The following is an 11,485-nucleotide window of genomic DNA, read 5'->3' as shown; positions in this document are numbered from 1 at the left end:
GCTGAAGTGAACATGAAAATATAATTGAAAACTTTTTAGTTCATTATGACAGGCTATATTTTGCCATTTACTTCCAATTTGATACCGTTTTAATATCATTGTTGTACAGGGTTGCCACAAACAGAGCTGGAAAAAAAAATCTGACGTGTTTTAATGTAGTTTTTATTACTTTTTGTAATTTCATTTTGAATTTCCAGTTTTCATGTTCAACAAATACCACCATAAAACTTTACTCAATTTGCTCACAATGTTTTTTTGTGGTAATTGCCAAAATTAAAAAAGCTTCAAGCTAAAATCTCAGAAAATCGAATTCCACCAAGGCGAAACTTTCTTCAAGTCGTCTAAAATCTTGCACAGGGTGTTTTTATGGTACTTGGAACAGGTAAAAAAAGTTTTAGCTGAAAACTCAAAGGTCGCCATACTTATAGTTCGACCCTAATGAACACCACTTGCATTTAACAATTCTTTTTAACATCATCTTTAATGAGCCATTCAGATTTTTTTTAGAAAGCCATGAATTCTTTAAATATGCTGGTTTTGACTTTAAAATAATTATAATATCATATACGTATAAGAAATTTACCTAAGTATTATAAAGTGATCTGGAAAGAAAAACAACAATGATTAGTCTGATTTTGAAAACCCTATATATAAAGTATTAGTTTTCTGTACAAGTAACTCTAATTTAACACCTTTAAACAAAAACTAAACTTGTTCTTTACCACATAGTAAATACTTACGTGAGATCATATTGTTTTAAAATTACTCTATAAGTTCATTTAGACTCTGAAAAAAGATAAACTGCAAAAACAATATTTAAAAAAAAACAACATTAGCAAAATGCAGTTTTAGTGATGATAAAATATATTAAAAGAGCATGTTTTTATCAAATTTTCAGACTTTTTTTCGAAAACCACCATTTTTTCTGGATTTTTGTCTTTTTATTGTTTTTCCTGGTTGTAAATATTCGAACAAATTAAAGACTTTATTTTTGAAATGTGTGTAGAAGTTGGCATGTAATTTTCTATAAATTTTAATTCATATATATATATACGATTTAAATGAAATTATTTTAAATTAATAGGTGTTTAAAAATCTTGCCGAGTATTATAACAATTTTTTGAAATGCATAGTTGGTTGAGATAGTTTAGGAACAATATTATTCAAAAACATAAAAAAGATAATCTTTATTATATACAGATTTAACGCCGCATTAAAATTATTGCAAAGCTAATTTATCTATAATGTTAGTAAAATAAAATTGGTAGTTTTTATTAATGTTAAGAAAAGTTTACAGACGTTTATTCTGTTAAAAGCTTAATCTTTAAAACTGATGCCAAAATAATTGTATGAACATCTCATAATGAGTCTATTAAAACTTTGATTCCTTTATATTACTAAAGACACTTAATTTATTTTCAATATGTAATATTAGGTATATATGATAAAAGTATACTAAGTTGTAATTTACCAAATGAAACAAAAATAAAAAAATCTTTTTGTTATATATCACTATATGATCAAAATAAAGCAATGTACTGTACACTAAATTTTGATAAATATATATTACTAATCAAATAAAGAAAAACAAAAATATTCAACTAGTTAACTGTTGTATGAAGTAGTTATTTATGAACTTATTTTTATTAAACAGAACAAAACAAAAACACAAACTTAAAAATATTGTAATAACAAAAAATAATTTCAATACATTAATGAAAATGATTCCTGAATAAACTCATACCAATTTTAAACTGAAAGAAATTGTGATTAAAATATAAACTTTTTATTTATTCTAAAATGTGGAAATTTTACTTAACTGTAGAGTGTAATTAACTAACTATGAAAATGTAACTAAAATGCAAAAACTAACAAAATACTTTATAAGATTTAAAGAAAACATCTCAAATTTAAAGACTATAAATTTCAATGTTAAACTATAACTGTTATTAATTTTTATGAGATGCATAAAATTAATAATTTTGTTAATCTCTCTTATTAATCTTTTTTTTACTATTAAACTATTTTTAGTATATTTATTTTATGTTGAAATTAACAATATATTGTATTATCAAAACCTTTTTGTTACTATAATACTCATTAAAAAAAATCCAGGATCCAACTCTACAAACTAAAAACGGTTGAAATTTATTACATGTGTTTTTATACCTTGTTTCATGATAGAATACACACATTGAATTGCAACCGATCAAAACACTACTGGATGTTAATAAGAGACTGCATCAAGTTGTCAGGAACAACAACGTCGTTTAATTTTAAATTTTCCAATTCCAAAGTGAAATCTTGCGAGTTGGAAGTGAACTTTTTGTAAACTGCGTGCGATATTTCCTTGCTGATTTCCTCCGCCGACTTTGCCACATCTCCTTTTTCTGTGTGAAAAGTGCAAATCTTAACTTTCAAAAAGTCAAGTAAGAAGCAACCCGCACGTTATATTTGAAAAAAAAATCAACCAACGAACAAAAAGTTGCTTCTTTTACTATTTAAAACTAAAACTCGGACTGTGATTTTTTTTTCACTAACAACATAATTATAAAGATTAATTTTTAACAAGAGCAAGGTTACGGTCAATTTCAAATACAATTCATTCAAACCTTTGACGTCAAAGTTTGCGAAGAAAGTGTCGAGTTTCTGAGCGAGTACGGAGCTCAGCTTGTTTACGCTGGACGACGGCGGTGTGTGGAGCTTCGAGTAAGACCGGAGCAAAACTATCTGCTTCATTCCGGTTGCCGTCACCACCTCCTTGTCGCATATCTGTTGCAACACTCGAAGCTATGTATTACAAAATACAAAAATACAAGCTTGCAAATGCCTACTTGAAACTAAGCCCAGTTGTTTTGTAAGATTATTTTGCCTAAAAATTCTACAGTACTTTAGCATACTTTATATTAAATACAACAAAAATTTAAACCAACAAATTTCAAGAATCACAAGTGATAGTATACAGAATTATATTTTTTTATTTAAAGATAAATACAACAACTTAAGGTTTGAGTACTTAATTTATTTATTTTTTGTTAAAAAAAAACAAACATAGAAAACTGTAAACTGCTAATGAACCTGCAATAGAGTGAGAACTACGGGCTGAAGTGTCGATTTTATTCGCAGTGATTTTACTATTGAAAGTGAATTAACGAAGTCGTCATTTCTCTTTTCTGTGAAAACAAAAAGGTGAAATTGATTGTTGCGAAATTTGAAGCAATCGGTTGTTATTGAACTGATTCAGTGAAAAAAACTTTGTCTCACCACTTGCGTAAAAAAAAAGTTAAATTTTAAATAAGGTAAAACATATTTAAAATGCAAGCAAGTAAGTAAATTTGTAGTTAATAAAATATAATTTTTAACGTAACAATTTGGTACAAAATAAATTTTATAAGACAAATTTAAAAAGAGCTTACCTCCATTTTTTCTACAAACACTGTTTAGAAGAAATGATACGAGATCTTTATTGTTGCTTTGAGATTTCGAGTCGTACGTTGAAAAATTCTGTCAATAATATACATTTGAATATAATATACATATACTATTTGTGTCAAGTATAATTAAACCATACAAGGATTTAAAAAAAAAATCAAAAAAATCTGAAAACTAAGTATTTTTTAAACAACACCAGTTAACAATTAAAGTTTTGCTTTACTTATAATTTAACTTAATAACCAAACCATCAAACATTACTTAAAAAGTAACTAATAAACTTTAGGCTGTTTGATGTAGGAGTTTTTGTTGTGTTTGCGCTGAACGTACATGCCATCTTCCATGAAAGACATCAGTTTGTTGGATTGCGTTGTTACGTCACAGTGGATTGTGCAGTGTCGCTCGTCGTCCACTGTTACCTGTGTTTAATTAAAAAAATCATCAGTTACTTGCACCTTACTGGGAGTCAACAAACTGGGATGTACTTTAAAACAATAAAACAACAAAATTGTAGTAAAAAACAACTTTCAGGATGCTGATTTAATGATCAGCAATTACTAGTGTTTTATTCAACTTTTGCTTTAAAAAAGTATTTAATTGCTGGCCACTACAACTTTTAAAACATCTGAGACCCGCAGAAGACTTTTTGCTATACAGTGCGGCCTGCTGGAAGCTTTTTCTAGAAAAATTTGGCCAGAATGAACAAAATGCTGCCAAGGATTTAAAATTAGTGCAATTTGTATAGCTCGAGATAAAGTTTAAACAAAGCATAATTTGTTTTTATATAAAAATAATCTAACTATTTTTTTTCAGCAATGTCTTACTTATATATGTGGATAAAAATTTAAGTTTAGTATGAGATAGTTGATTAAAACACCGAAAAGATATTTTTGCTGAGAAGGTTAAGCAATATTTTAAAACATACAGTATCTGAACTTCAAAAAGTAGATACAGTCTTGAATAAAGCTAGTACTTTGGTTTAGGTTTAGTTCATATTTTGAAGCTATTATAATAAAACATATTATATGTTTTGGTTTTAAGAAAACAAATAGAGAGATCTCAACTGCTGGAGGAGAAGTAATATATTTATTCTATCAAAAATTTATTTTATAAACTAAGTTATGGTCAAAGACCTCGTCAAATTAAGTACTGACGAGGTCTTTGACCGAAACTTAGTATGTAAAATAAATTTTTGAAAGAATAAATATAATAAAACATATACAAAAATGTTTTAGACGTGTTTACTAAAACAAATAAATATACATGTATTTATCACTTATTTGTTTAAGTCATTTTTTTAGTGTTTAAAAAAAAGCGTTTGAACTATAACCATTAATTTAAGAAATTTTCTTAAAGTCGGACAAATTAGTTTTATTTATAAGCTAGTAAACTTCTCTAAAGTATCATGGGATGTAAACAATTGTTCTAATACGGTTTACAGAACAGAGTTACTTTTAGGAAAATGAATAAAACTCATAAACTCTGAATTTTGATTGAATTAATTTAAAGAAATATAAGGTTTATTTTACAAAAAAAAAAAGAGTTTAAAATAAGTTTTACTTACGGTTTACAATTTTTATATAACTTATGCATAAGTACTTATAGTTTTTTTCATCGAGTTTTTAAACAAAAACTTTAATTTTTTTTTTTCAAATGTTAACTACTAGCTACGGAATTTAATATTGTTTATAGATCCATTTAAAGTAATTAGTTAACTTAAAATGTGGGAGTTGATAGACAAAATTACAAAACAGGTATACAATTTTTAAAATTTTATTTTATCGTGACAAAGAAAATACTTTTTTTTTAATAAAGCAATACATTTGTTTACAAATAGAATAAATATATATTCATATAACAAGCTTATTTTGTTAAAGCTAGTGAGGTTTATCGCTTAGATTTTCGCATAGTTTATTTACTTTGGTAGAGACTAAATAAAACAAAAATAGCTAAGCGTAACTAATAATTAGTGTGAAACACCTTTAAACTTTATGCAATACCTTTGCTGTATTAAGTATCTTTTATGCATTGTACCTTGTTAAAAGTGAAGTCATGTAATAAAATTTGATTAAACAGATGACTAACTACAGCACTATATTAGGACAGCTATGGTACATTATTGTGTTTATATACAGATTGGGTGTCATAAACACAATAGGAAAAGCCGGTAAGTTTAAATGAGATTTTACTAATAAGTTAAGAAATTTATACTATTATGTTTTTGCTTTTAAATACTTTAATTTTGCTATTTTACCACTAACCATAGCAGTTATCTAAACTTTTAAATGTAGATTTAAAAATACTATATTAACTTTTGATATCAAAATGTAAATGAACTTATTCTTTCAAGAATTTATTTTACATACAAAGTTTTGGTCAAAAACCTCATCAGTGCTTAAATAAATTTAAAAAGATATGTGACAGTCATGGAAAATAGCATTTAAACAATTAATTAAAATAAAAACAAAGTTTTACTTAAAAAACTAAAAAAAATATATTTTAATATTAAGATTGAGTTTAAGGTAAAGTTTAAATTTCAGTTAAGTTTTAAAATCAATATAAGAACAATAATAATAATAAAAGCTGTATGTAGCTTTCTTTTTTCTTCTATTTAATTTGAAAAGTAAACATTGCTTAAGCAAAAATTAAATTAATAAAGTGAGCTAAAAGTTGAGGTGCATTTTAACGTGGCTTACCATAAATATAAATAACACTGAACTCATAAAAATAAATAAATTTTTATTTTATACTTTTAGTTTTTATTCTGTATTTACTTTAGGTTATCAATTGTTTCACATGATTAATTTAAATAAAATTCATCAGTAGAATACTCGCTTAATTTAAGAAACTTTCAGTGTACGAAGATGAGTTTAAAATGTTCAAGTGCAGTACAGAGGTTGTTGGTTGTACTAGCATGTGTTATAATCAGTTTGCTAAAATTTCTCACCTTAGATTCTGGAGTTTGCAAGTATGTTTCATATATCTCAATTCGAGTATTTGATATTTAATTGTTTTCTTCATGGTCATTAACATTTCTTCATAACTTTTATACAAATTAATTTAAAGATTAAAAAAAAAGTTTAACAATTTTTTTTAGTATAAAATAACTTAAGCGTAAAGTGTATAAAAGTTTTTTTATTGAGTTCCTTTAAGTTGTTAAAGTTTTTAGAGCAAGTATTTGCTTTTTTATTTAACAATGTAGCTTTTTTTACTGGAAAAAATTACAAAACTGTATGTTTAACAATTATTAATGTAAAGGTTAAAAACTAGTTACACATCGATACTTTTCAGTTATTAGCTGTGGCAACTCCTACTATATTGTTTCACATATATACCAGTTATGTAGAAAGTCAAATACAAAAAATAAATGAGAAAGCTGAAGATGTTGAAGTAAGTGTAAAAAAGTGCTTTTTATACAAAATAAACTATAAAAAAGTTGGGTTTAAATTAAAATTAAAAAAAAAATGTTACAGATTTCTAGTCTATAAGTTATTTTAAAGTTTATTCTACATAACATAGTTACTGATGAAATTAATTGAAATTTGTACATTACACTATACCGAATTTTTTATAGTTTATTTATTCGTTGGGTTTTGCTATTGTAAGCCTCACAAAAAGAAAACAATAGTGTTTTATCTTTAAACTAAATTTTTAAGCTATTAAAAAGTTTTATTAAAATTTATTATTAAATTTTGAAGCTTTTGTCCTGGACAAGACGTTAAATTGTATCTAAAAGGTGTAAGACTCGATTATCGAAAAGTTTTTTCGTAGACTAGGTCCTAGAACCAGTTATTTCAGCACTGTTTGCTCGCTTAATATACAATGTATATATATTAAACTCTAGGTAGAAAAATCCCCATCGAAAAGTTTAGAAAAGCTACGTAAAGACATTGGAAAAGTGTACAAAAGAAAGTCGAAAAATGTTGATTTTTTGGCTGAAAGTAAAAATGAGGACAGTATCAAAGTGAGGAAAATAAAAACCTTAAAATGACATTTAACTTAAACTTAGTTTTGCTAAGTTTTACAACAAAAATTATTAAAAACCTATTATTAAAACTATTATTAAAAACTGTTTTTTTAACACAGTACTTGTATTAAATAAAGGTCGTTGAAACACAAAAGATTAGAATATTTTTGATCAGCAGTCTCATCGTACGTCTAGCTATCGAAATTGCTTTTACTGTTTTGGGATACAAAATATTCAACATTGAGGTTAGCATAAAAATACTTTTTTTTCAAGTTTAGTAAAAAGTGTAGTAGAAATTTTGTAGATGCTGTCAAGCTTTATTCTAAAGATTTAAGTATAAAATTTGTTGAAAACTTTTCTTATTAAATGTAGATGAAATCTATTACAAGTTTAGAAGAAAAATCTTACCATTCGGAACTTTTTTTCAAGTTTAATTAATTACCAGTTTTTTATAAATGCTTGTAACTTTTCACAGAAAATAATTTTTTTTTATAATACTCATACATAATCAATGAAAGAATGGCGTGAGTGAATCTGCTTTGACAAGGTTTTTGTGGATGGTAGTTCCAGGCGCGTACTACTGCATGCTCAATGAAAACGATGACGTTTATTTTACCTGCAGTCAGCACGCAAGTGATGACGTTACCGGTTTCGTGCCATGTTGGATTTCGAGACCTTACGTAAGTTTTGTGAATTTTTATTTTACAAAAGCATGCATTTTGAAACAAATCTTAAACTTAGTTAAGTAAGGATATTTATTGAAATTTTTAAACGTTGGCATAACTTAAAAGTATTCAGCAATGTAACTTACAAAAAAAAGTTTTGTACAGGGTGTACTATCAAAATCCACCCGCGTCAAAATCCACCCGATTTTTCCTTGTTTATTAATTTATTTTATATACCTTTTGAATTTTACTTATTTATTTTTTACTATCACTGTTACCCCTTACCCTCGACCGGTAAGCGGTTTTGGAATTTGACTGGGTGGGTTTTGGTCGGTTGAATTTTGAACGTGTCCTCTTGTACAGTTATATTTTAGTTTTTAATATTTAGAGTTATTTTTCAAAAATGTTAAACATCTAACTAAATGATTTTTAGGAGAAAACAGTTTTTCTGAGATACATGAACATACTAGGATTCGTTTGTATGCTGATAACAGCATATGAGATAGTCCACAAACTGTACAGCATTACACAATCCAGGTTAAAAAAAAGTCGTAAAAACTAAACAGTATTTGGTACTAGTTAAAATGAATTGTTTACTTGAAATAAATTTTGTCTCTACTTTTGAAATGAAAGGTTTTAGTACCGTTAAAAGAAGTAAACTAGCGCTTTCAAAAGTTGATTTTGTTTGCTTAGTAAATATTGTATATTAGATAATATTGTGATAAAATATTGTATAGTAGTAAGTGATTTAGATACTTGTTGATATTACTTAATCCATAATCAACGTTTTTCTCATAAAACAGTTTTTCTAAAAGAAAATTTTTGGATGACCTTCAAAAACAAGCCATCTTAAACGAAAATAATGGTTCACTCGCCGCAGGAAGGTGCGAGCGTCATTTTAATTCAACTGATGCTGACAGCAATAAGTTTGTTATTTAAATACACACTACCCATTACTATAAATTCTTATAATATATTATTTCGGGTGGATTCAAAGACGTTAAAGTTCATTTTAATTTAGTCTATTAAGAAACATCTAACACTTTTTTCTTAGATTTTTGTCAAGAAAACTTTACCTTAGATAAGTATAAAACAACATCTTACTATTGTCACAACTGCATATGAACAGGTTAATTTTGTAACATTTAATATTTTATTTAACTCTCTAAAATTGCCAATAAACACCAAGTTTAGCAATAACATGCTATTATTAAAATTTAATTAAGGTTTGATGTGAAAAGCGAAAGCACATTGCCTGCGCAAAATATTTCTTTGAGAGGTTACTTTTATAGATGTTACATTGTTTTAAAAATATGCAAGTTTTTTTTTTGTTTTATAAAACAACAAATGTTTTAATGATCAAAACGTTCTATTATATTTGACTTGTATTTCAAGGACTTAAACATGTTGAAAAAATTAAAACTTTCCGGAAGTATAATCAAAAGCTAACACTTAACTACATAATACTACTTTAAAATTACTAGTCAAAACGTTATTAGGTATGATATAAAAGTTCTTAAAGGAATAAAATACTTTTAGAGTTGAAGCGAAAAGTCAGTGAAGAGAAACCGAAAAGTGTGTAAGCTGAAGTGAACATGAAAATATAATTGAAAACTTTTTAGTTCATTATGACAGGCTATATTTTGCCATTTACTTCCAATTTGATACCGTTTTAATATCGTTGTTGTACAGGGTTGCCACAGACAGAGCTGAAAAAAAATCTGACGTTTTTTAATGTAGTTTTTATCACTTTTTGTAATTTCTTTTTGAATTTCCAGTTTTTATGTTCAACAAATACCACCATAAAACTTTACTCAATTTACTCACAATGTTTTTTTGTGGTAATTGCCAAAATTAAAAAAGCTTCAAGCTAAAATCTCAGAAAATCGAATTCCACTAAGGTGAAACTTTCTTCAAGTCGTCTAAAATCTTGCACAGGGTGTTTTTATGGTATTTGGAACAGGTAAAAAAAGTTTTAGCTGAAAACTCAAAGGTCGCCATATTTATAGTTCGACCCTAATGAACACCACTTGCATTTAAAAATTCTTTTTAACATCATCTTTAATGAGCCATTTAGATTTTTTTTAAAAAACCATGAATTCTTTAAATATGCTGGTTTTGACTTTAAAATAATTATAATATCATATACGTATAAGAAATTTACCTAAGTATTATAAAGTGATCTGGAAAGAAAAACAACAATGATTAGTCTGATTTTGAAAACCCTATACATAAAGTATTAGTTTTCTGTACAAGTAATTCTAATTTAACACCTTAAAACAAAAACTAAACTTGTTCTTTACCACATAGTAAATACTTACGTGAGATCATATTATTTTAAAATTACTCTATAAGTTCATTTAGACTCTGAAAAAAGATAAACTGCAAAAGCAATATTTAAAAAAAAACAACATTAGCAAAATGCAGTTTTAGTGATGATAAAATATATTAAAAGAGCATGTTTTTATCAAATTTTCAGACTTTTTTTCGAAAACCACCATTTTTTCTGGATTTTTGTCTTTTTATTGTTTTTCCTGGTTGTAAATATTCGAACAAATTAAAGACTTTATTTTTGAAATGTGTGTAGAAGTTGGCATGTAATTTTCTATAAATTTTAATTCATATATATATATACGATTTAAATGAAATTATTTTAAATTAATAGGTGTTTAAAAATCTTGCCGAGTATTATAACAATTTTTTGAAATGCATAGTTGGTTGAGATAGTTTAGGAACAATATTATTCAAAAACATAAAAAAGATAACCTTTATTATATACAGATTTAACGCCGCATTAAAATTATTGCAAAGCTAATTTATCTATAATGTTAGTAAAATAAAATTGGTAGTTTTTATTAATGTTAAGAAAAGTTTACAGACGTTTATTCTGTTAAAAGCTTAATCTTTAAAACTGATGCCAAAATAATTGTATGAACATCTCATAATGAGTCTATTAAAACTTTGATTCCTTTATATTACTAAAGACACTTAATTTATTTTCAATATGTAATATTAGGTATATATGATAAAAGTATACTAAGTTGTATTTTACCAAATGAAACAAAAATAAAAAAATCTTTTTGTTTTATATCATTATATGATCAAAATAAAGCAATGTACTGTACACTAAATTTTGATAAATATATATTACTAATCAAATAAAGAAAAACAAAAATATTCAACTAGTTAACTGTTGTATGAAGTAGTTATTTATGAACTTATTTTTATTAAACAGAATAAAACAAAAACACAAACTTAAAAATATTGTAATAACAAAAAATTATTTCAATACATTAATGAAAATGATTCCTGAATAAACTCATACCAATTTTAAACTGAAAGAAATTGTGATTAAAATATAAACTTTTTATTTATTCTAAAATGTGGAAATTTTACTTAACTGTAGAGTGTAATTAACTAA

The 11,485-nt window shown here is 25.8% G+C and overlaps 1 protein-coding gene across 1 annotated transcript; it reads left to right on the top strand.

Annotated features, from left to right (window-relative positions):
* The first annotated feature begins 5,153 nt into the window (after positions 1-5,153).
* Positions 5,154-9,647, top strand: LOC145841324 (gap junction delta-2 protein-like). The gene is made up of 11 exons (XM_082948685.1): positions 5,154-5,186; positions 5,509-5,599; positions 6,288-6,400; positions 6,724-6,822; positions 7,277-7,396; positions 7,537-7,644; positions 7,918-8,079; positions 8,498-8,601; positions 8,868-8,990; positions 9,291-9,343; positions 9,604-9,647. The coding sequence occupies exons 1-11, from the start codon at positions 5,154-5,156 to the stop codon at positions 9,645-9,647; spliced, it is 1,050 nt and encodes a 349-aa protein (XP_082804811.1).
* The last annotated feature ends 1,838 nt before the right edge of the window (positions 9,648-11,485 follow it).

Source organism: Thalia democratica, chromosome 7 (assembly GCF_965202585.1).
Source record: "Thalia democratica chromosome 7, ktThaDemo2.hap1.1, whole genome shotgun sequence".
In the NCBI taxonomy this organism is placed as follows: Eukaryota; Metazoa; Chordata; class Thaliacea; order Salpida; family Salpidae; genus Thalia; species Thalia democratica.
This window is presented reverse-complemented; position numbering and strand designations above follow the sequence as displayed.

What these genes read in the sequence shown, in the direction of transcription:
- LOC145841324 (XM_082948685.1), top strand. Translation starts at nt 5,154, where the DNA reads ATGTGGGAGTTGATAGACAAAATTACAAAACAG. An exon ending in TAGACAAAATTACAAAACAG is followed by an intron (nt 5,187 to 5,508) that starts GTATACAATTTT and finishes TTGATTAAACAG; the next exon opens with ATGACTAACTACAGCACTAT. An exon ending in GTTGGATTTCGAGACCTTAC is followed by an intron (nt 8,080 to 8,497) that starts GTAAGTTTTGTG and finishes AATGATTTTTAG; the next exon opens with GAGAAAACAGTTTTTCTGAG.